The sequence below is a fragment of the Crinia signifera genome, chromosome 4 (genome assembly GCF_055691185.1).
Source record: "Crinia signifera chromosome 4, ASM5569118v1, whole genome shotgun sequence".
Classification (NCBI taxonomy): Eukaryota; Metazoa; Chordata; class Amphibia; order Anura; family Myobatrachidae; genus Crinia; species Crinia signifera.
In genome coordinates this window covers 311,723,854-311,747,396 of record NC_139220.1, presented here as the reverse complement: position 1 = coordinate 311,747,396, position 23,543 = coordinate 311,723,854, and the positions used below count along the sequence as shown (strand labels likewise).

Below are 23,543 nucleotides of genomic sequence, written 5' to 3'. Positions count from 1 at the left end.
AGGAATCTTATGAATGAACATTGACGTCAGGCAGGGTCGGGCGGGGCTAGGAGAGGGAGTCTGGGCTCTGTGACCACGTGACACGGGGCTTCGGGTATTTAAAGCGGCCGCCTCTGTCCTTGGTGCTGAAACGGCTCTGAGGAGGAGACGCTCTGCGGACTGGAGGCAGAGAGACAGGGACAGAGCGCACTCAGACTACTGAGAACAAGTGAGACATGCCTTTATACCCATGCATACGTGTCTTTATTACATTGTTTACCTTGTGCAATAAGGTTTGTGTGTATGTATGTATGTATATCTATATATCTATATCTATCTATATATTATATATATATATATATATATATATATATATAATGTAGTTACTACTATACACACACATACATATAAAATGTATGTATATATTTACTACCAGTTATTTATATACATGCATGCATATATATATATATATATATATATATATATATATATATATACATATATATACATATATATATATATATATATATATATATACTGTATATAAATTTTATGCTTGTTGCATGTTGTTTGAAGTGCGTGTCGGGATGTGTCTACATGTGTGTATGTCACATGTTCGCCATGGGATGTGTTGCACTGTATATATGTACTGTATCATTGCACCTTTTCATCACAGTTGAAACGGCTGTCCTGAAGAGCTTGCGATCTTAACACAGAGAGAGAGAGAGAGAGAGAGAGAGATTGAGTCAGAAATACCCCTGTATCCCATCCCTTCATATGATCACTATGTAATGCAAAAGCAGATGCCCTGTAGACGTTTGTTATTAACTTTTCTGCCGTATGATTGGGTGTGTGGCTGTCGGACAACTGCTGCATGATGAAATGCATATCCTATATACAATTAGCTCCATGGTGTAGACAAGCAGTGCACTGTATGGTATATGGTCTGGTCCCTGCTACAGCTCTCCGTAACATCCCCAGAATTAATAAATAATGAGTTTCACATTACAAATCCTATCACTCTGTGACTTGTGGGTGAGAGAGTGTTGCAGGAATATATATATATATATATATATATATATATATATATATATATATATGTATATATATATAATTTAAATAAATAAATAAATAAATAAAAGGTTTTGTTTTGGGTTATATAGAATTTTGAGAATATTCTGTAATTCAAACCCCCCCCCCCCCCACCAAAAAAATAATACATATATATATATATATGTGTGTGTGTGTGTGTGTGTGTGTGTGTGTGTGTGCGCGTGTGTTCTATCTGTTACTGGGCAATTGATTTAGTATTCAGCCGCTGTCAGCATCAAATCAGATTGCCATTTGTTTCCGACAGAAGTGACGTGGGAACCGTAATCAGACAAGAAAGGTTTTAATGCATTTAATGAATGAGGGGAAGGGAGGGGGGGTGAAGTGACGCATGAACTGACACATCTCATCACCTCTCACCTCCCCTGCTCTTGGTATATACAGACATTTATAGCTGCTGGGACATAGGCATTAGCAGTGATGGAATGAATGCATTGACAATATCATGTGTATCCCACCTGTTGTTCCCTTCAGAAAACTCCCTTGTTACGCTTTAGTTCATTTCATCAGTTGTTATTGTGTTGTTGACAAGAGCCACGATAATACAGATTCATGCAGGGTGAGGTGCCGGAGGTTAGAACTGAGAATATATAGATATATATATATTTATATGGAAATAATAAAATTTAATGTAGTTTAATTAATACAGGGTATTAAATGTAAGGACAGAGTTGGATAGTGGGTTGGAGAGATGATGAGGTGGACAGATAATATTATAGAGATATTGATGTGACTTAATGAGAATTCGGGCTCAGACTTCTAAGACGTCAAGAACACAAAGCGCAATAAAACAGCAGTGTCCTGTTCTCTGTAAGGCAGATAATAGGTAACAACATTATATTGTGATTGACATTGAGATGGTCAAAGACCATGACACAGTATAGGACATGGAACTAATCACAGGCAGAGCAGGAGACAGTCAGTAGCAATAGATGTAGAACAGGTGATATAGAACACTGGGAAAGTCATAGAGCAGGAGACAGTATAGGACATGGAACTAGTAACAGAGCAGGAGACAGGCAGAAGGGATAGACGTAGAACAGGTGATAGAGAACAGTCACAGGCAGAGCAGGAGACAGTCAACAGGGATAGACGTAGAACAGGTGATAGAGAACACTGGGAAAGTCATAGAGCAGGAGACAGTATAGGACACGGAACTAGTCACTGGCAGAGCAGGAGACAGGCGGTAGGGATAGATGTAGCACAGATGATAGAGAACACTGGGAAAGTCATAGAGCAGGAGACAGTATAGGACACGGAACTAGTCACTGGCAGAGCAGGAGACAGGCGGTAGGGATAGCGTTAGCACAGATGATAGAGAACACTGGGAAAGTCATAGAGCAGGAGACAGTGGAACTAGTCACTGGCAGAGCAGGAGACAGGCAGTAGGGATAGAGTTAGCACAGATGATAGAGAACACTGGGAAAGTCATAGAGCAGGAGACAGTATAGGACACGGAACTAGTCACTGGCAGAGCAGGAGACAGGCAGTAGGGACAGATGTAGAACAGGTGATAGAGAACACTGGGAAAGTCATAGAGCAGGAGACAGTATAGGACACAGAACTAGTCACAGAGCAGGGGACAGGCGGTAGGGATAGACGTAGAACAGGTGATAGAGAACACTGGGAAAGTCATAGAGCAGGAGACAGTATAGGACACAGAACTAGTCACAGAGCAGGAGACAGGCGGTAGGGACAGACGTAGAACAGGTGATAGAGAACACTGGGAAAGTCATAGAGCAGGAGACAGGCGGTAGGGATAGATGTAGAACAGATGATAGAGAACACTGGGAAAGTCATAGAGCAGAAGACAGTATAGGACACAGAACTAGTCACAGAGCAGGGGACAGGCGGTAGGGATAGTGTTAGCACAGATGATAGAGAACACTGGGAAAGTCATAGAGCAGGAGACAGTATAGGACACAGAACTAGTCACAGAGCAGGGGACAGGCGGTAGGGATAGATGTAGAACAGATGATAGAGAACACTGGGAAAGTCATAGAGCAGAAGACAGTATAGGACACAGAACTAGTCACAGAGCAGGGGACAGGCGGTAGGGATAGATGTAGAACAGGTGATAGAGAACACTGGGAAAGTCATAGAGCAGGAGACAGTATAGGACACAGAACTAGTCACAGAGCAGGAGACAGGTGGTAGAGACAGACTTAGAACAGGTGATAGAGAACACTGGGAAAGTCATAGAGCAGGAGACAGTATAGGACACAGAACTAGTCACAGAGCAGGGGACAGGCGGTAGGGATAGATGTAGAACAGGTGATAGAGAACACTGGGAAAGTCATAGAGCAGGAGACAGTATAGGACATGGAACTAGACACAGAGCAGGAGACAGGCGGTAGGGATAGATGTAGAACAGGTGATAGAGAACACTGGGAAAGTCATAGAGCAGGAGACAGTATAGGACACAGAACTAGTCACAGAGCAGGGGACAGGCGGTAGGGACAGACGTAGAACAGGTGATAGAGAACACTGGGAAAGGCATAGAGCAGGAGACAGTATAGGACACAGAACTAGACACAGAGCAGGAGACAGGCGGTAGGGATAGATGTAGAACAGGTGATAGAGAACACTAGGAAAGTCATAGAGCAGGAGACAGTATAGGACACAGAACTAGTCACAGAGCAGGGGACAGGCGGTAGGGACAGACGTAGAACAGGTGATAGAGAACACTGGGAAAGGCATAGAGCAGGAGACAGTATAGGACACAGAACTAGTCACAGAGCAGGGGACAGGCGGTAGGGACAGACGTAGAACAGGTGATAGAGAACACTGGGAAAGGCATAGAGCAGGAGACAGTATAGGACACAGAACTAGTCACAGAGCAGGGGACAGGTGGTAGAGACAGACATAGAACAGGTGATAGAGAACACTGGGAAAGTCACAGAGCAGGAGACAGTATAGGACACAGAACTAGTCACAGAGCAGGAGACAGGCGGTAGGGACAGATGTAGAACAGGTGATAGAGAACACTGAGAAAGTCACAGAGCAGGAGACAGTATCGTACACAGAACTAGTCACAGAGCAGGAGACAGGCGGTAGGGACAGATGTAGAACAGGTGATAGAGAACACTGGGAAAGTCATAGAGCAGGAGACAGTATAGGACACAGAACTAGTCACAGAGCAGGGGACAGGCGGTAGAGACAGACATAGAACAGGTGATAGAGAACACTGGGAAAATCATAGAGCAGGAGACAGAAGACAGGGATACCTGAACAACAGGTGATTGGGTTGGGTGTGGTATGGCACTCCAACAGGGAGGATCTCGATGGTCAGTATCCCAACGTCGGAATCCCGAATGCCGGTGCTCCCAGGGGGGGGGGGGGGGAATGTGCGCAAAGAAGCCCCTTGCAGGCTCACTGCGCTCACCACAGGTTCTATTTTGCCTCTGTGGGGGTTGTGGACAAGGGAGAATAGCCCCTGTGAGTCAGGATCCCCCCTGTCATCCGGCACCCAATAGATTATAGAGCAGGAAATAAAGGACATAGCGATAGATGTAATCCAGGTAGTATGTTCCTTATAAGGCATGTTGTGAAATTATGTATGTGTGCGTGTGTGTGTGTGTGTGCGTGTGTGTGTGTGTGTGTGTGTGTGTGTGTGTGTGCATGGAGACATTCAAGTCACACAATAAGCTGCTAAGGAGTTCTGAAATTAAAACCACCTTTGTGAATGTACAAATTAGACAGTTATCCTCGTAATTAGAGCTTTTACAGAGAATGTTTTAGTCATTCACATCAGTCTCTGCCCCAGTTGTGCTTACACTCCATATTCCCCATATACCACTGCTACACATACACTGTACCTACCAGTATGTACAGGAGGAAACCAAAGCACCCAGAGGAAGCTCTGTGAGGACATAAGGACTCCACATAGATAGGACATTATGAGGAACTGAATGCATGATCTTGGTAATGAGAGGCAGTAATGCTAACCACTACACCAACCATGCTACATTACTGCTTTGTCATTTTCTCTGATGGATGATGGAGATGCATGAGCACAGACATAGAGAACGAGATGGAGAACACAGAGATACTGTAGATACGGAGCAGGAGATGGAGAACAAAGAGATACTGTAGATACAGAGCAGGAGATGGAGAACACAGAGATACTGTAGATATGGAGCAAGAGATGGAGAACAAAGAGATACTGTAGAAACAGAGCAGGAGATGGAGAACACAGAGATACTGTAGATATAGAGCAGGAGATGGAGAACACAGAGATACTGTAGATATGGAGCAGGAGATGGAGAACACAGAGATACTGTAGAAACAGAGCAGGAGATGGAGAACACAGATACTGTAGAAACAGAGCAGGAGATGGAGAACAAAGAGATACTGTAGATACTGAGCAGGAGATGGAGAACAGGGAGATAATGTAGAAACAGAGCAGGAGATGGAGAACACAGAGATACTGTAGATATGGAGCAGGAGATGGAGAACACGGATATACTGTAGATACGGAGCAGGAGATGGAGAACAAAGAGATACTGTAGATATAGAGCAGGAGATGGAGAACACAGAGATACTGTAGATATAGAGCAGGAGATGAAGAACACAGAGATACTGTAGATATAGAGCAGGAGATGGAGAACACAGAGATACTGTAGATATGGAGCAGGAGATGGAGAACACAGAGATACTGTAGAAACAGAGCAGGAGATGGAGAACACAGAGATACTGTAGAAACAGAGCAGGAGATGGAGAACAAAGAGATACTGTAGATACTGAGCAGGAGATGGAGAACAGGGAGATAATGTAGAAACAGAGCAGGAGATGGAGAACACAGAGATACTGTAGATATGGAGCAGGAGATGGAGAACACGGAGATACTGTAGATACGGAGCAGGAGATGGAGAACAAAGAGATACTGTAGAAACAGAGCAGGCGATGGAGAACACAGAGATACTGTAGATATAGAGCAGGAGATGGAGAACAAAGAGATACTGTAGAAACAGAGCAGGAGATGGAGAACACAGAGATACTGTAGATACGGAGCAGGAGATGGAGAACAAAGAGATACTGTAGATACAGAGCAGGAGATGGAGAACACAGAGATACTGTAGATTCGGAGCAGGAGATGGAGAACACAGAGATACTGTAGATACTGAGCAGGAGATGGAGAACAGGGAGATAATGTAGAAACAGAGCAGGAGATGGAGAACAAAGAGATACTGTAGAAACAGAGCAGGAGATGGAGAACACAGAGATACTGTAGATACAGAGCAGGAGATGGAGAACACAGAGATACTGTAGATACTGAGCAGGAGATGGAGAACAAAGAGATACTGTAGAAACAGAGCAGGAGATGGAGAACACATAGATACTGTAGAAACAGAGCAGGAGATGGAGAACACAGAGATACTGTAGATACGGAGCAGGAGATGGAGAACACAGAGATACTGTAGATTCGGAGCAGGAGATGGAGAACACAGAGATACTGTAGATTCGGAGCAGGAGATGGAGAACACAGAGATACTGTAGATACGGAGCAGGAGATGGAGAACACAGAGATACTGTAGATACGGAGCAGGAGATGGAGAACACAGAGATACTGTAGATACGGAGCAGGAGATGGAGAACACAGAGATACTGTAGATATAGAGCAGGAGATGGAGAACACAGAGATACTGTAGAAACAGAGCAGGAGATGGAGAACACAGAGATACTGTAGATACGGAGCAGGAGATGGAGAACACAGAGATACTATAGATACAGAGCAGGAGATGGAGAACACAGAGATACTGTAGATACGGAGCAGGAGATGGAGAACACAGAGATACTGTAGATACGGAGCAGGAGATGGAGAACACAGAGATACTGTAGATATAGAGCAGGAGATGGAGAACACAGAGATACTGTAGAAACAGAGCAGGAGATGGAGAACACAGAGATACTGTAGATACTGAGCAGGAGATGGAGAACAAAGAGATACTGTAGAAACAGAGCAGGAGATGGAGAACACTGAGATACTGTAGATACAGAACAGGAGATGGAGAACACAGAGATACTGTAGATTCGGAGCAGGAGATGGAGAACACAGAGATACTGTAGATACTGAGCAGGAGATGGAGAACAGGGAGATAATGTAGAAACAGAGCAGGAGATGGAGAACAAAGAGATACTGTAGAAACAGAGCAGGAGATGGAGAACACAGAGATACTGTAGATACAGAGCAGGAGATGGAGAACACAGAGATACTGTAGATACTGAGCAGGAGATGGAGAACAAAGAGATACTGTAGAAACAGAGCAGGAGATGGAGAACACATAGATACTGTAGAAACAGAGCAGGAGATGGAGAACACAGAGATACTGTAGATACGGAGCAGGAGATGGAGAACAAAGAGATACTGTAGATATAGAGCAGGAGATGGAGAACACGGATATACTGTAGATACTGAGCAGGAGATGGAGAACACAGAGATACTGTAGATATGGAGCAAGAGATGGAGAACACAGAGATACTGCAGATACAGAGCAGGAGATGGAGAACACAGATACTGTAGATACGGAGCAGGAGATGGAGAACACAGATATACTGTAGATACGGAGCAGGAGATGGAGAAAACAGAGATACTGTAGATATAGAGCAGGAGATGGAGAACAAAGAGATACTGTAGATATAGAGCAGGAGATGGAGAACACAGAGATACTGTATATATAGAACAGGAGATGGAGAACACAGAGATACTGTAGATATAGAGCAGGAGATGGAGCACACAGAGATACTGCAGATACGGAGCAGGAGATGGAGAACACAGATACTGTAGATACGGAGCAGGAGATGGAGAACACGGAGATACTGTAGCTACTGAGCAGGAGATGGAGAACACGGAGATACTGTAGAAACAGAGCAGGAGATGGAGAACACAGAGATACTGCAGATACGGAGCAGGAGATGGAGAACACAGATACTGTAGATACGGAGCAGGAGATGGAGAACACGGAGATACTGTAGAAACAGAGCAGGAGATGGAGAACAAAGAGATTCTGTAGATACAGATCAGGAGATGGAGAACATGGAGATACTGTAGATACGGAGCAGGAGATGGAGAACACAGAGATACTGTAGATACGGAGCAGGAGATGGAGAACAGGGAGATAATGTAGATATAGAGCTGGATACAGAGATACTGTAGATATGGAGCAGGAGATGGAGAACACGGAGATACTGTAGATACTGAGCAGGAGATGGAGAACACAGATACTGTATATGGAGCAGGAGAACGAGAACATAGAGATACTGTAGATACGGAGCAGGAGATGGAGAACACGGAGATACTGTAGATATAGAGCAAGAGATGGAGAACACGGAGATACTGTAGACATGGGGCAGGAGATGGAGAACACAGAGATACTGTAGATACAGAGCAGGAGACTGAGAACACAGAGATACTGTAGATACGGAGCAGGAGATGGAGAACACACAGATACCGTAGATACGGAGCAGGAGATGGAGAACAGGGAGATAATGTAGATATAGAGCTGGATAAAGATATACTGTAGACATGGAGCAGGAGATGGAGAACAATGAGATACTGTAGATACTGAGCAGGAGATGGAGAACACAGATACTGTATATATGGAGAAGGAGATGGAGAACATAGAGATACTGTAGATACGGATTAGGAGATGGAGAACACGGAGATACTGTAGATATGGAGCAGAAGATGGAGAACACAGAGATACTGTAGATATGGAGCAGAAGATGGAGAACACAGAGATACTGTAGATACGGAGCAGGAGATGGAGAACACAGAGATACTGCAGATACAGAGCAGGAGATGGAGAACACAGATACTGTAGATACGGAGCAGGAGATGGAGAACACGGATATACTGTAGATACGGAGCAGGAGATGGAGAACACAGAGATACTGTAGATATGGAGCAGGAGATGGAGAACACAGAGATACTGTAGATACGGAGCAGGAGATGGAGCACACAAAGATACTGTAGATACGGAGCAGGAGATGGAGAACACAGAGATACTGTAGATATAGAGAAGGAGATGGAGAACACAGAGATACTGTAGATATAGAGCAGGTGATGGAGAACACAGAGATACTGTAGATATAGAGCAGGAGATGGAGAACACTAAGATACTGTCGATATGGAGCAGGAGATGGAGAACACCGAGATACTGTAGATATGGAGCAGGAGATGAAGAACACAGAGATACTGTAGTTACAGAGCAGGAGATGGAGAACACAGAGATACTGTAGATACAGAGCAGGAGATGGAGATCACAGAGATACTGTAGATATGGAGCACAAAATGGAGAACACAGAGATACTTTAGATATAGAGCAGGAGATGGAGAACACAGAGATACTGTAGATATGGAGCACAAGATGGAGAACGCAGAGATACTGTAGATATGGAGCAGGAGATGGAGAACACGGAGATACTGAGCAGGAGATGGAGAACACGGAAATACTGTAGATAAGGAGCAGGAGATGGAGAACACGGAGATACTGTAGATATGAAGCACAAAATGGAGAACACAGAGATACCGTAGATACAGAGTAAGAGATGGAGAACACAGAGATACTGTAGATACGGAGCAGGAGATGGAGAACACAGAAATACTGTAGATACGGAGCAGGAGATGGAGAATACAGAGATACTGTAGATACTGAGCAGGGGATGGAGAACACAGATATACTGTAGATATAGAGCATGAGATAGAGAACACAGCGATACTGTAGATATGCAGCAGGAGATGGAGAACACAGAGATACTGTAGATACTGAGCAGGAGATGGAGAGCACAGGTACTGTAGATACGGAGCAGGAGATGGAGAACACAGCTATACTGTAGATACGGAGCAGGAGATGGAGAACACAGCTATACTGTAGATACTGAGCAGGCGATGGAGAGCACAGATACTGTAGATACGGAGCAGGAGATGGAGAACACGGAGATACTGCAGTTACAGGGCCTGATTCAGAGTTTTGCGCTTGGCAAATTTTCCTGCAAGTGAGCACTTATCAGCAAACTGCGCACCGTGCCACAATCCCATTGCACATGCATCAAGGTGCATCTGGCAAAATGAAGGACAGGAAGTGACTATTTGGAGGTATTAATGGGGAGTGGTTGCAATAATGCTGGCAATTTTTGGTCCGTGTATACCACCAGTTGGGAGCTCGTACCTACAAAAACATGGCGCCTGCATGTGTACTGCCCTGTCCAGTCTATGTAGCCATAGACCAACCCTTCACCTTGATGTTCTTGCGATTGAGTTTACAATGGCTCCAGTCTACTTTTCATTGCGCACCCCCGAACCCACCGAAGCAAAATTTCACACTCGCTGAGGTGTTCGCTCCGGGATGGGCAGGCAGGAAGTAGGCATGGGGCTGATGCGGCTGATGACAATGCCGGCCCCAATTTCTTTGGGAAGCGTACACTGGAAAAGTCAGTCCACGGCTGACTTTTCTTTGCGAGCAGTGGAGAAATCATTTGATGGCAAGTGATATAGCTACTTAGCAAATCTTTAAAGTTCTTTACATAGCTCCCTTCCCCCCTTATAAATAGCGAATGCACCAGGGCATCCCCACTGGAAGTAGTAGGGGAATCCTGCTTCCCTAGATGAGGTGGGCGAGGAGGGGGCTGGGGGGGGGGGGAGCAACCTCCCACACACATACCGATAACTCTGCAGTGCTTAATGCAGAATCCCTGTGTACACTGAAGATGGGGGAGGGAAAGGAATGAAAGGTGACAAATTCATCCGGGGTTCCTATAGAAACAGCATCTTTCCAGATATAACATCTTCTTAGGAAGAAGAATTCCCATGTGCACATATGTATAAGCAGGAATGCTAGGCCTGTCCATGTACGTGTCTATAGACTCTGTTCACTCATAGGAAAGGGTAGATGAGTGAGGAGCAATGAAAGGAAGGGAGGGGGCGAGAGATTCTTCCAGGGAATCCCTGATTGTCAGCCGGTGCTCAGTACGTGACATTGATCCAGAGAAAGCGGCTTGCGGCTGCTCCCTGACTGGCAATATAAAAAGCTCACATGATGCATCTCAAGCAGGGTTTCCCCCAAAACGATAGGGGGAGAGCAGTGGAGGAGAATAGGTGCGGCGTGATTGTCAACGTAAGGAAACCGTCTCGTGCAGCAGCCTAGGAGAGAGATTTGTACGAGGCCTTCGGAATGGCAAGACGAAGGGTAGACTTCGTTTATCATATTAGCAGGGCGAACGGGCCAAGTGGCAAGAGTCCAATCATTCCCTAAGCTCCGCAGTGTGCGGCGAAGACGTGGGAGAGACAACCGGACACATTAGAGCGGTGCCAATTACCCAGAAGCAGGGATCTGAGAGCGATCATTAGCGGAAACAGAAACTGCTGCAGATACCGAAATAGACAATAGAGTCATGTATTGTAATGTTTATCTGTTGAGGAGCGGTTATAACAGAACAACGCTCTGCAGTTCTTAGGAGAGGTTAATATCTCTGCATTCTGTGAAGGCGAACATTATCCACTTGCAAACACTGTAGCAGCGGGGAGGAAGGGAGCCGGGGATAGATTTGCAGGATGGTGGCAGGGAGAAGGAGACAGACGTACAGGCTTACATGGGATGAGATGGGTTTAGAAGGACCAGCAAGACTGAATAGAGACCTAGTTCTAAACAGAGATGAAGGAGTCAATTTGTAGAGACCTGCAGTATTCTTGAAGGGAGGGGGTGAGATCTGCAGAATCCTGGATGGGGAGGGGAGGAGGAGATACCTGCATGATTCTATAAAGGGGGGTTTGGGAAAGACCTAAAGGATTTCCACAATGGGACTCCCCCTCTCTCTCTCTCACTCACTCACCACCCCCTCCCTCCCACGCAGACACAATCGGTCTTCCTCCATCTTCACACTAAACCCCCCACCACTCACCCCCCTCCCCGTGCTTCAGAGATGCTTCTCATTTCCTGGCAGAGGATGTGTTCAACAGTAAGCAAAAAAAATAAATAAATTATGTTATTCTCTGTAATAACTTCAGAAGCCAATAAACACTTTGTCTTTTTTCTCTTTCTCTTCTTCTTCTTCTGCCCTCCATTTTCATAATCACTGCTTGCTCCCTATCCTATTATTTTGCTTCTATTTAAACAAAATAAATCCTTATTTAATAATCAACCATTTTTGCATTTATGTATTTATTACTTTGTCTCCCCTTTCCCACCATTCATTCCTTTCTACACTTTATTTTGTCCCCTTCCCCTCCCCGTTTTTTCCTCTGTTCCCACAGAAATGTTCCCCGCTCCCCCCTTCCTTCTCATCTTGACCCTCACCCTAGTGCACCCTCCATTTTTCCATGCTATTCCTGTGACCGAGGAACAGAGACACCAGACTATCCATCGGACATCACACAACGATCCTCCTGTACACTCCCCTCAAGCTGAGGGACATCAAGAAGATCCACCACTTTCACGGAGCCAGCATGATAAGAGTGATGTCATCCAAGAAAGAGCTGCCCCTGAGGTCCAGTCTCCATCCAGCACTGATGATGGGGATGAGCTCTTTAAAGATATTAGCCCCAAGGCCCTAGCTGCTGTACTTCTACAGGCACTGAACACAGAGGAAGGAGAGTCTCCATCCACTCTAGTACAAACAACCGCTACCGAAGGTCAAGAACCATTTAAAGAGCAGGTGGACAATAAAGATGACGATGATGATGATGATGATGATGAGGGATTGATAAAGAGAGTGAGAAGCAGAACACAAAGCTCTGACAAAGAGGAAGAACTGAGAGAGGAAAAGAAGGATGATGAGAGTAGAGACATGGACAACGTGAAATCATTGCTTCAAGAACTGGAGGAATTTGAACCTCCTCCTAAAAGAGAGCAGGATGCCCCTCAAGATATCAGCCCAGAAAGTGACGATCTGCAAGAGCTAAGAGAACTGCTTGGTTTTGGGGAACAAACAGAAGACGAGAAGAGAAGCCCACTTAATCCTGTAACAAATACACCCCGAAGGTGGGATGAAGAGGAAGAAGAAGAAAAAGAAGAAGATGGGGAAAAACTTGCCAATGTAGCTCAAGATCTTCTTCTTCAGTACTTATTAAGTGAAGGGGAAAATGAAGAGGAAAATGAAGAGGAGGAAGAAGATAAGGGGAACGGGCAAGACTACACAGGAGAAGACTTTTCAGTTGGTCAACGGCCTCTTTTTGAGGATGAAGAAGAGGGAAACAACCCGGATAAGAGATCAGCGGATGATGATATAGATGAGGTAGATCCGCAAACTATTGATAAACTGATTGAGCTATCCAACCGCCTACATCTTCCTGCTGATGATGTGGTAGATATAATTAATGATGTGGAAAAGAGGAAGAGGAGAAGGATGAAGAAGAAGAAGGCAAGAGATGATTTCATATTAAGAAAAGAAAGAACCAGGACGCCACCACAGTCATGGTTAGATTATCCTAAATCTGCCTACTATCCCAGAAGGAGACTTGAGCAACAGCCTAACTGGAATAATGTACCAGAGTCAAACTGGAAAAAAGTGTCACCACCAACCTGGAATAAAAACAAAATGTCAGCGGCAACCTGGAATAAAATGTTAGGGCCCAACTGGAACAAAGCGTCAGGGACCAACTGGAACAAAGTTTCAGGCTCCAACTGGAATAAGGCATCAGAACCAAATTGGAATAAAGTATCACAGTCAAACTGGAATAAATTGTCACAACCAAGCTGGAATAAAGCATCACAAACAAGCTGGAATAAAGTGTCACAACCAAGATGGAATAAAGTGTCAGAACCAAGCTGGAATGATGTAATAGAACCAAGCTGGAATGATGTGTCAGAACCAAGCTGGAATAAAGTGTCACAGTCAAGCTGGAATAAAGTATCAGAACCAAGCTGGAATAAAGTGTCACAGTCAAGCTCGAATAAAGCATTAGACCCAAGCTGGAATAAAGCATCACAGTCAAGCTGGAACAAAGTGTCGCAACCAAGCTGGCTGAAAGTGTCACAACCAACCTGGAATAAAGTGTCAGAACCAAGCTGGGACAAGAAGTCAGATCAAACCTGGAATAAGGTTTCTGAACCAAACTGGAATAACCTACCAGATACAAACTGGAATCAAGAACCCACCTGGAATAAAGTGCCACGTACAAACTGGAATAAAGTCCTGGAGCCCCTCCCAAGAAGATACCGTGCACGTCCAGCGCCTTTCAACAACTATATCAGACCTATAGCTTTTAAGAGCCCTCCACGATATTACTATAAACCCCCTTTCCCCCAAACGGACAATTACTACGATGAAGACCATGATAAGCAGGAGGAGATGGAGAACTATATTGGAAATCTCCTGTTGACCCACCCTGAGGTCTTCCAGTGATACAATCCCAGTCCTAATCCCAGTCAAAAACAATTTAACAACTTAATCCAGTAAGAGAATCCAGTCCAGTTCCAACACAACTCAACTGAAATATCTAACGGACAAGCACCTCATTTGCCTCAACTGATCCCAGCTCAGTTATATGCCATCCTTTCCATCTAAAAGTGAACTCAACCCACATTGAGTATTTAAATATATAGCAAGCTCTACATTTGAGTGCCTACTAGTGTCAGTGTAATTACTGAATTCACAGTATCATCTTTACGGCCCATTATTACCTTGGTGTAGTCCCTTGCCCGAAGATGACCCTACAAACTAGTTTAATTGTATAATGCTCAAATCATTAGTATAGAAAACAGTGATTATATTAGAGATCGTCATGAAAACTGGAGAACTGTTCAACTAAACTTTAGGATCGGGGAAGAAGATGTACACTGCATTGGATAATCTCAACACCCCCAACCTCATATCAAGCCTGGTCTATCCCTAGCCGGAATAACACCTATTTGGGGTACCATACTCCATACTCTGCAAAAATGAACAATTGCACTAAATACTGTAGGCTGCATGTTCTTGGTGTTCACTGAAATATCCAAGATTGCAAAATACTGTAAATTTAACCCATAACATGGTTTACAGAGGCATCAGATGTTAAGCGGTCAAAGTTTGTCACCTAGAGATAGTAGAGGCAGCCATTTTGTAAGACACATCCGGATCTAGCAGAGAAAGTGCTCAAAAGTCCCGTGGCCATACCACCAAACCACCATAGAAGTGTTGGTAATCCCTGAAATTGGTGCGGACAATCCCACTTCAGCAGTGGAATGAACAAATGTGGCACAAAGTTCCAAAAGTGCCATAGCCACACCCTACACATGGCCACACCCTACACATGGCTACTGACATCCCTCAGGCTTCAGGCACATCATGCCTTAATGATGTCACCAGTTCCTGTTCAATAAGTTGCTACAGGTTACTGAATATTGGTTCTGCCTGGGGATGGCTATCAGGGGTATTACCATTGATCGTTAGTATTGATGGTACCATTGATGGTTAACCTCAATGGTGTGAAACCAGCTGTAAAGGTCCAGTATGAATCACTGGCTTCAACCAATGACAGTCACCCGTAGTTTGGTGTTTACTGAGTTATGAGCCAATAAGAGTTCAGGGGCGGGACATCATGTGTGTCAAGGCCGGAGCTAGGCTCTGTGTCCTGACACCTTGGACAATAAAAATTGGTAGCTCTGTATCATCGATGGTTGGATATAATCTGGTTCTCCCCCATTGATGGTAAAAGAGTCACCAATGGTCATAGACCCTTAATGATTAAAAATCATCAACAGTCCATAGCCCATCACTAGTTCTTCCCACAAAATGGCTGCCCCCAGTGTCACCAGGCAACAACCATTGCACGTAAAAAGCTTAGTTTTTAAGCTTAGGGTTAAATATACATTATACTATAGGACTTGTGAGGTAATGTACCTCCATCAGTTGTGAGCACAATATTTGTAGTCCCATTTCCCCCACACCACAGAAAATAAAGAAGAAAAAACAATATAAAACAGTTTATGTACTTGGGCTACGATGCCCCTGCAGTTCCTGCCTGAGTTCACCCTCTTCTCCTGGACTAACTAGTTGCATGTCCCCGTGACCCCACGCTCCCCCCCATCCAGTGTCTTGGCTGCTGTAGCCTGTTCTGTGATGCTGTTGGTGTTTCCTTGCTAATAAACTTAGCTTTCTCTCCGCTCCTGTTTGTACATATCATATGAATACTTTTGCTAAGGAAATAAAGCTAACTATTTTATTATGAGTTACGTTTGTTATTTGGCCCATGCAGAGGACGTGGGGCCTGGGAACACACAGGAAAGAGAGGGGTGGGGTGGGGTGGCAATTTCACAATCTGAAATCTGGGAATGCAGAAATGACAGGTGAGCCTGTCCTTAAGCTCCGTAATGGTGACATGGTGACACAGACAGAAGGGAGCGATGAGCCTGCCCCTCCCCCTGCAGGGTGACAGTGGCAGAAGGGAGCTATGAGCCTGCCCCACCCCCTGGAGGGTGACACAGTGACACAGACAGAAGGGAGCTATGATCCTACCCCTCCCCCTGCAGGGTGACACAGACAGAAGGGAGCTATGAGCCAACCCCTCCCCCTGTAGGGTGACACAGAGAGAAGGGAGCCATGAGCCTGCCCCTCCCCCTGCAGGGTACCACAGACAGAAGGGAGCTATGAGCCTGCTCATCCCCCTGCAGGGTGAGACAGTGACACAGACAAGAGAGCCATGAGCCTGCCCCTCCCCCTGCAGGGTGACAGTGACAGAAGGGAGTTATGAGCCTGTCCCTCCCACTGCAGGGTGACACAGTGACACAGACAAGAGAGCCATGAGCCTGCCCCTCCCCATGCAGGGTGACACAGACAGAAGGGAGCTAAGAGCCTGCCCCTCCCACTGCAGGGTGACAGTGACAGAAGGGAGCTATGAGCCTGTCCCTCCCACTGCAGGGTGACACAGTGACACAGACAAGAGAGCCATGAGCCTGCCCCTCCCCATGCAGGGTGACACAGACAGAAGGGAGCTAAGAGCCTGCCCCTCCCACTGCAGGGTGACAGTGACAGAAGGGAGTTATGAGCCTGTCCCTCCCACTGCAGGGTGACACAGTGACACAGACAAGAGAGCCATGAGCCTGCCCCTCCCCATGCAGGGTGACACAGACAGAAGGGAGCTAAGAGCCTGCCCCTCCCACTGCAGGGTGACAGTGACAGAAGGGAGCTATGAGCCTGTCCCTCCCACTGCAGGGTGACACAGTGAAACAGACAGAAGAGAGCTATGAGCCTGCCCCTCCCCCTGCAGGGCTACACAGACAGAGGGGAGCTATGAGCCTGCCCCTCCCAATGCAGGGTGACACAGTGACACAGACAGAAGGGAGCTATGATACTACCCCTCCCCCTACAGGGTGACACAGACAGAAGGGAGCTATGAGCCTGCCCCTCCCCCTGCAGGGTGACACAGACAGAAGGTTCCCTCCACCTGGGATGTGAACTACACATCCCAGGATGCTTTGCATTAGTTCTGCTATGTGGCCATGCTGAAACTGATGCAAGGCATGCTGGGATGTGTAGTTCATCAACATCTGGAGGGCCGGTGTTGCCCAGCCCTGGTTTACATGCTTTCTAGGCAGCAAAAATACACTGCTTAGCGAGCCACTGCTGAATCAGGAATACAACATATAGTAGCACATTGTAGCGGGATCACATTGCGCACACCTCGCAATCACTTCTATAATGTCTGATTTTGTCTCCTGGGAGGATCGTCCATTATTCTCTCTATAATAGTGAAGAGTGATAAACAACCAGCCAATCAGCTCCGACCTGTCATTTTTCCTACCCAGCCTGTAACAAAGGTAGAAGCTGATTGGCTGGCTGTTTATCACCCTCCATTTTACCCCTTTATTAAGCTTGATCCATCTGGCTGATATAGAGAAAGATAATTCCCCTATAATGTTAATGTTCATGACTACTTATGTGGAAAATAAATTAATGACTCCATAACCCTTATGAAGCAGTCCTGGGACACGACACCTTATACAGAGATGACACACTGTGCCCGATCTGACACATCGCTCATCTACAGCGTCACCCTGCTGTGCCGCCGCTGTTATTATCTGCAATAAAAGTTCACAATTCCTGTTTATTAAACAACAAAGTGTGTGTGTTCATTAATAATGGATGGAAGCCTGTTGCGTAAAGTCTAATGGGAATCTGTATCATTTATTGTCCTTGATGGTGGTTACTACAATGCGTGCTTAGGATTTATCCACATTGGTACATTCCAGAGAGCGTAATTATGTCCTGAAATACTTTGTAAAACATAGGACACATAAGTAGTATCAGACGAATGAGTAGGGAGTCAGCGTATTGCACAGCACACAAGCACACTTGCCTTTAGGAAGTAGCCATTATAATGTCCACATTTACAGTGTCGAGTCGTCAATGCAACTATTTTGAAAGATAAGATTGAACAATTTGTAGGGGTGAGAGGGTAAGGGTTAGGGAGAATGTTAGGCTATGGCAGTGGTGGGTTAGGCACTAGGAGGGTTAGGGTTGGGCACTAGGGGGAGGGTAAGGGTGTAGCTAAAGGATGGAACAATAGGGTAAGGCACTAATGGAGGGTAAGGGTTAGGCTACCACAATGGAGAGTAATGGTTAGCCAATAGTGAGAGTGTTAGGCATTAGAAGGGTTAGACACCCAGAGAGGGTTAGGGTTAGGCACTAGGAGGGTTAGGGTTAGTCAATAGGAGGGTTAGGAACTAGGAGGGTTAGGCACTAGGAGGGTTGGGGTAGGCACTAGGAGGGTTAGTGTTAGGCAATAGGAGGGTTAGGCACTAGGGGGAGTGTTAGGGTTAGGCACTAAAGGTAGGGTTAGGCACTAGAAGGGTTAGGGATAGGCACTAGGAGGATTAGGAACTAGGAGAGTTAGGGTTAGGCACTAGGAGGGTTTGGGTTATGCACTAGGAGGGCTTGGGTTAGGCACTAGGAGGGTTAGGCACTAGGAGGGTTAGAGTAAGGCACTAGGAGGGTTAGGGTTAGGCACTAGGAGGGTTAGGGTTAGGCACTAGGAGGGTTAAGCACTAGGAGGGTTAGAGTAAGGCACTAGGAGGGTTAGGGTTAGGCACTAGGAGGGTTAGGGTTAGGCACTAGGAGGGTTAAGCACTAGGAGGGTTAGAGTTAGGCACTAGGAAGGTTTGGGTTAGGAACTAGGAGTTTTTGGGTTAGGAACTAGGAGGGTTAGGCACTAGGAGGGTTAGGGATAGGCACTAGGAGGGTTTGGGTTAGGCACTAGGAGGGTTAGGGTTAGGCACTAGGAGGGTTAGGGTTAAGCACTAGGAGGGTTTGGGTTAGGCACTAGGAGGGTTAGGGTTAGGCACTAGGAGGGTTAGGCACTAGGAGGGTTAGGCACTAGGATGGTTAGGCACTAGGAGGGTTAGGCACTAGGAGGGTTAGGGTTAGGCACTAGTAGGGTTAGGCACTAGGAGGGTTTGGGTTAGGCACTAGGAGGGTTAGGCACTAGGAGGGTTTGGTTTAGGCACTAGGAGGGTTAGGCACTAGGAGGGTTTGGGTTAGGCACTAGGATGGTTAGGCACTAGGAGGGTTAGGGTTAGGCACTAGGATGGTTAGGCACTAGGAGGGTTAGGGTTAGGCACTAGGAGGGTTAGGCACTAGGAGGGTTAGCGTTAGGCACTAGGATGGTTAGGCACTAGGAGGGTTAGGGTTAGGCACTAGGATGGTTAGGCACTAGGAGGGTTAGGGTTAGGCACTAGGAGGGTTAGGCACTAGGAGGGTTTGGGTTATGCACTAGGAGGGCTTGGGTTAGGCACTAGGAGGGTTAGGCACTAGGAGGGTTAGAGTAAGGCACTAGGAGGGTTAGGGTTAGGCACTAGGAGGGTTAGGGTTAGGCACTAGGAGGGTTAAGCACTAGGAGGGTTAGAGTAAGGCACTAGGAGGGTTAGGGTTAGGCACTAGGAGGGTTAGGGTTAGGCACTAGGAGGGTTAAGCACTAGGAGGGTTAGAGTTAGGCACTAGGAAGGTTTGGGTTAGGAACTAGGAGTTTTTGGGTTAGGAACTAGGAGGGTTAGGCACTAGGAGGGTTAGGGATAGGCACTAGGAGGGTTTGGGTTAGGCACTAGGAGGGTTAGGGTTAGGCACTAGGAGGGTTAGGGTTAAGCACTAGGAGGGTTTGGGTTAGGCACTAGGAGGGTTAGGGTTAGGCACTAGGAGGGTTAGGCACTAGGAGGGTTAGGCACTAGGATGGTTAGGCACTAGGAGGGTTAGGCACTAGGAGGGTTAGGGTTAGGCACTAGTAGGGTTAGGCACTAGGAGGGTTTGGGTTAGGCACTAGGAGGGTTAGGCACTAGGAGGGTTAGGCACTAGGAGGGTTTGGGTTAGGCACTAGGAGGGTTAGGCACTAGGAGGGTTTGGGTTAGGCACTAGGAGGGTTAGGCACTAGGAGGGTTAGGCACTAGGAGGGTTTGGGTTAGGCACTAGGATGGTTAGGCACTAGGAGGGTTAGGGTTAGGCACTAGGATGGTTAGGCACTAGGAGGGTTAGGGTTAGGCACTAGGAGGGTTAGGCACTAGGAGGGTTTGGGTTAGGCACTAGGAGGGTTAGGGTTAGGCACTAGGAGGGTTAAGCACTAGGAGGGTTTGGGTTAGGCACTAGGAGGGTTAGGGTTAGGCACTAGGAGGGTTAGGCACTAGGAGGGTTAGGCACTAGGATGGTTAGGCACTAGGAGGGTTAGGCACTAGGAGGGTTAGGGTTAGGCACTAGTAGGGTTAGGCACTAGGAGGGTTTGGGTTAGGCACTAGGAGGGTTAGGCACTAGGAGGGTTTGGTTTAGGCACTAGGAGGGTTAGGCACTAGGAGGGTTTGGGTTAGGCACTAGGATGGTTAGGCACTAGGAGGGTTAGGGTTAGGCACTAGGATGGTTAGGCACTAGGAGGGTTAGGGTTAGGCACTAGGAGGGTTAGGCACTAGGAGGGTTTGGGTTAGGCACTAGGAGGGTTAGGTACTAGGAGGGTTTGGGTTAGGCACTAGGAGGGTTAGGGTTAGGCACTAGGAGGGTTAGGGTTAGGCACTAGGATGGTTAGGCACTAGGAGGGTTAGGGTTAGGCACTAGGAAGGTTAGGCACTAGGAGGGTTAGGGTTAGGCACTAGGAGGGTTAGAGTTAGGCACTAGTAGGGTTTGGGTTATGAACTAGGAGTTTTGGGTTAGGAACTAGGAGGGTGAGGCACTAGGGGGGTTTGGGTTAGGCACTAGGAGGGTTTTGGGTTAGGCACTAGGAGGGTTAGGCACTAGGAGGGTTTGGTTTAGGCACTAGGAGGGTTAGGGTTAGGCACTAGGAGGGTTAGGGTTAGGCACTAGGATGGTTAGGCACTAGGAGGGTTAGGGTTAGGCACTAGGATGGTTAGGCACTAGGAGGGTTAGGGTTAGGCACTAGGAGGGTTAGGCACTAGGAGGGTTTGGGTTAGGCACTAGGAGGGTTAGGTACTAGGAGGGTTTGGGTTAGGCACTAGGAGGGTTTGGGTTAGGCACTAGGATGGTTAGGCACTAGGAGGGTTAGGGTTAGGCACTAGGATGGTTAGGCACTAGGAGGGTTAGGGTTAGGCACTAGGAGGGTTAGGGTTAGGCACTAGGAGGGTTAGGCACTAGGAGGGTTAGAGTTAGGCACTAGGAGGGTTTGGGTTAGGAACTAGGAGTTTTTGGGTTAGGAACTAGGAGTTTTGGGTTAGGAACTAGGAGGGTGAGGCACTAGGGGGGTTTGGGTTAGGCACTAGGAGGGTTTGGGTTAGGCACTAGGAGGGTTAGGCACTAGGAGGGTGAGGCACTAGGAGGGTTAGGGTTAGGCACTAGGAGGGTTAGGGTTAGGCACTAGGACGGTTAGGCACTAGGAGGGTTAGGGTGAGGCACTAGGATGGTTAGGCACTAGGAGGGTTAGGGTTAGGCACTAGGAGGGTTAGGCACTAGGAGGGTTTGGGTTAGGCACTAGGAGGGTTAGGTACTAGGAGGGTTTGGGTTAGGCACTAGGAGGGTTTGGGTTAGGCACTAGGATGGTTAGGCACTAGGAGGGTTAGGGTTAGGCACTAGGAGGGTTTGGGTTAGGCACTAGGAGGGTTAGGTACTAGGAGGGTTTGGGTTAGGCACTAGGAGGGTTAGGGTTAGGCACTAGGATGGTTAGGCACTAGGAGGGTTAGGGTTAGGCACTAGGAAGGTTAGGCACTAGGAGGGTTAGGGTTAGGCACTAGGAGGGTTAGAGTTAGGCACTAGGAGGGTTTGGGTTAGGAACTAGGAGTTTTGGGTTAGGCACTAGGGGGGTTTGGTTAGGCACTAGGAGGGTTAGGCACTAGGAGGGTTTGGGTTAGGCACTAGGAGGGTTAGGCACTAGGAGGGTTTGGTTTAGGCACTAGGAGGGTTAGGCACTAGGAGGGTTAGGGTTAAGCACTAGGATGGTTAGGCACTAGGAGGGTTAGTGTTAGGCACTAGGAGGGTTAGGCACTAGGAGTTTTTGGGTTAGAAACTAGGAGGGTTAGGCACTAGGAGGGTTTGGTTTAGGCACTAGGAGGGTTAGGCACTAGGAGGGTTTGGGTTAGGCACTAGGAGGGTTAGGGTTAAGCACTAGGATGGTTAGGCACTAGGAGGGTTAGGGTTAGGCACTAGGAGGGTTAGGCACTAGGAGTTTTTGGGTTAGGAACTAGGAGGGTTAGGCACTAGGGGGGTTTGGGTTAGGCACTAGGAGGGTTTGGCACTAGGAGGGTTTGGGTTAGGCACTAGGAGGGTTAGGCACTAGGAGGGTTAGGCACTAGGAGGGTTTGGTTTAGGCACTAGGAGGGTTAGGCACTAGGAGGGTTTGGGTTAGGCACTAGGAGGGTTAGGGTTAGGCACTAGGATGGTTAGGCACTAGGAGGGTTAGGGTTAGGCACTAGGATGGTTAGGCACTAGGAGGGTTAGGGTTAGGCACTAGGAGGGTTAGGCACTAGGAGGGTTTGGGTTAGGCACTAGGAGGGTTAGCGTTAGGCACTAGGATGGTTAGGCACTAGGAGGGTTAGGGTTAGGCACTAGGATGGTTAGGCACTAGGAGGGTTAGGGTTAGGCACTAGGAGGGTTAGGTACTAGGAGGGTTTGGGTTAGGCACTAGGAGGGTTAGGGTTAGGCACTAGGATGGTTAGGCACTAGGAGGGTTAAGGTTAGGCACTAGGAGGGTTAGGGTTAGGCACTAGGGTGGTTAGGCACTAGGATGGTTAGTCACTAGGAGGGTTTGGGTTAGGCACTAGGAGGGTTTGGCACTAGGAGGGTTAGGGTTAGGCACTAGGATGGTTATGCACTAGGAGGGTTAGGGTTAGGCACTAGGAGGGTTAGGCACTAGGAGGGTTTGGGTTAGGCACTAGGAGGGTTAGGCACTAGGAGGGTTAGGGTTAGGCACAAGGATGGTTAGGCACTAGGAGGGTTAAGGTTAGGAACTAGGAGGGTTAGGGTTTGGCACTAGGATGGTTAGTCACTAGGAGGGTTTGGGTTAGGCACTAGGAGGGTTTGGCACTAGGAGGGTTTGGGTTAGCCACTAGGAGGGT

General features: G+C 47.0%; 1 protein-coding gene across 1 annotated transcript; it reads left to right on the top strand.

Moving 5' to 3' along the window:
• The first annotated feature begins 57 nt into the window (after window positions 1-57).
• LOC146075820 (uncharacterized) lies at window positions 58-16,237 on the top strand. Its single transcript, XM_083185455.1, has 2 exons — window positions 58-208; window positions 12,341-16,237. Exon 2 carries the CDS (start codon window positions 12,343-12,345, stop codon window positions 14,428-14,430), a length of 2,088 nt encoding a protein of 695 aa, XP_083041581.1. The 5' UTR covers window positions 58-208; window positions 12,341-12,342; the 3' UTR covers window positions 14,431-16,237.
• The last annotated feature ends 7,306 nt before the right edge of the window (window positions 16,238-23,543 follow it).

What these genes read in the sequence shown, in the direction of transcription:
- LOC146075820 (XM_083185455.1), top strand. Translation starts at nt 12,343, where the DNA reads ATGTTCCCCGCTCCCCCCTTCCTTCTCATCTTGACCCTCACCCTAGTG.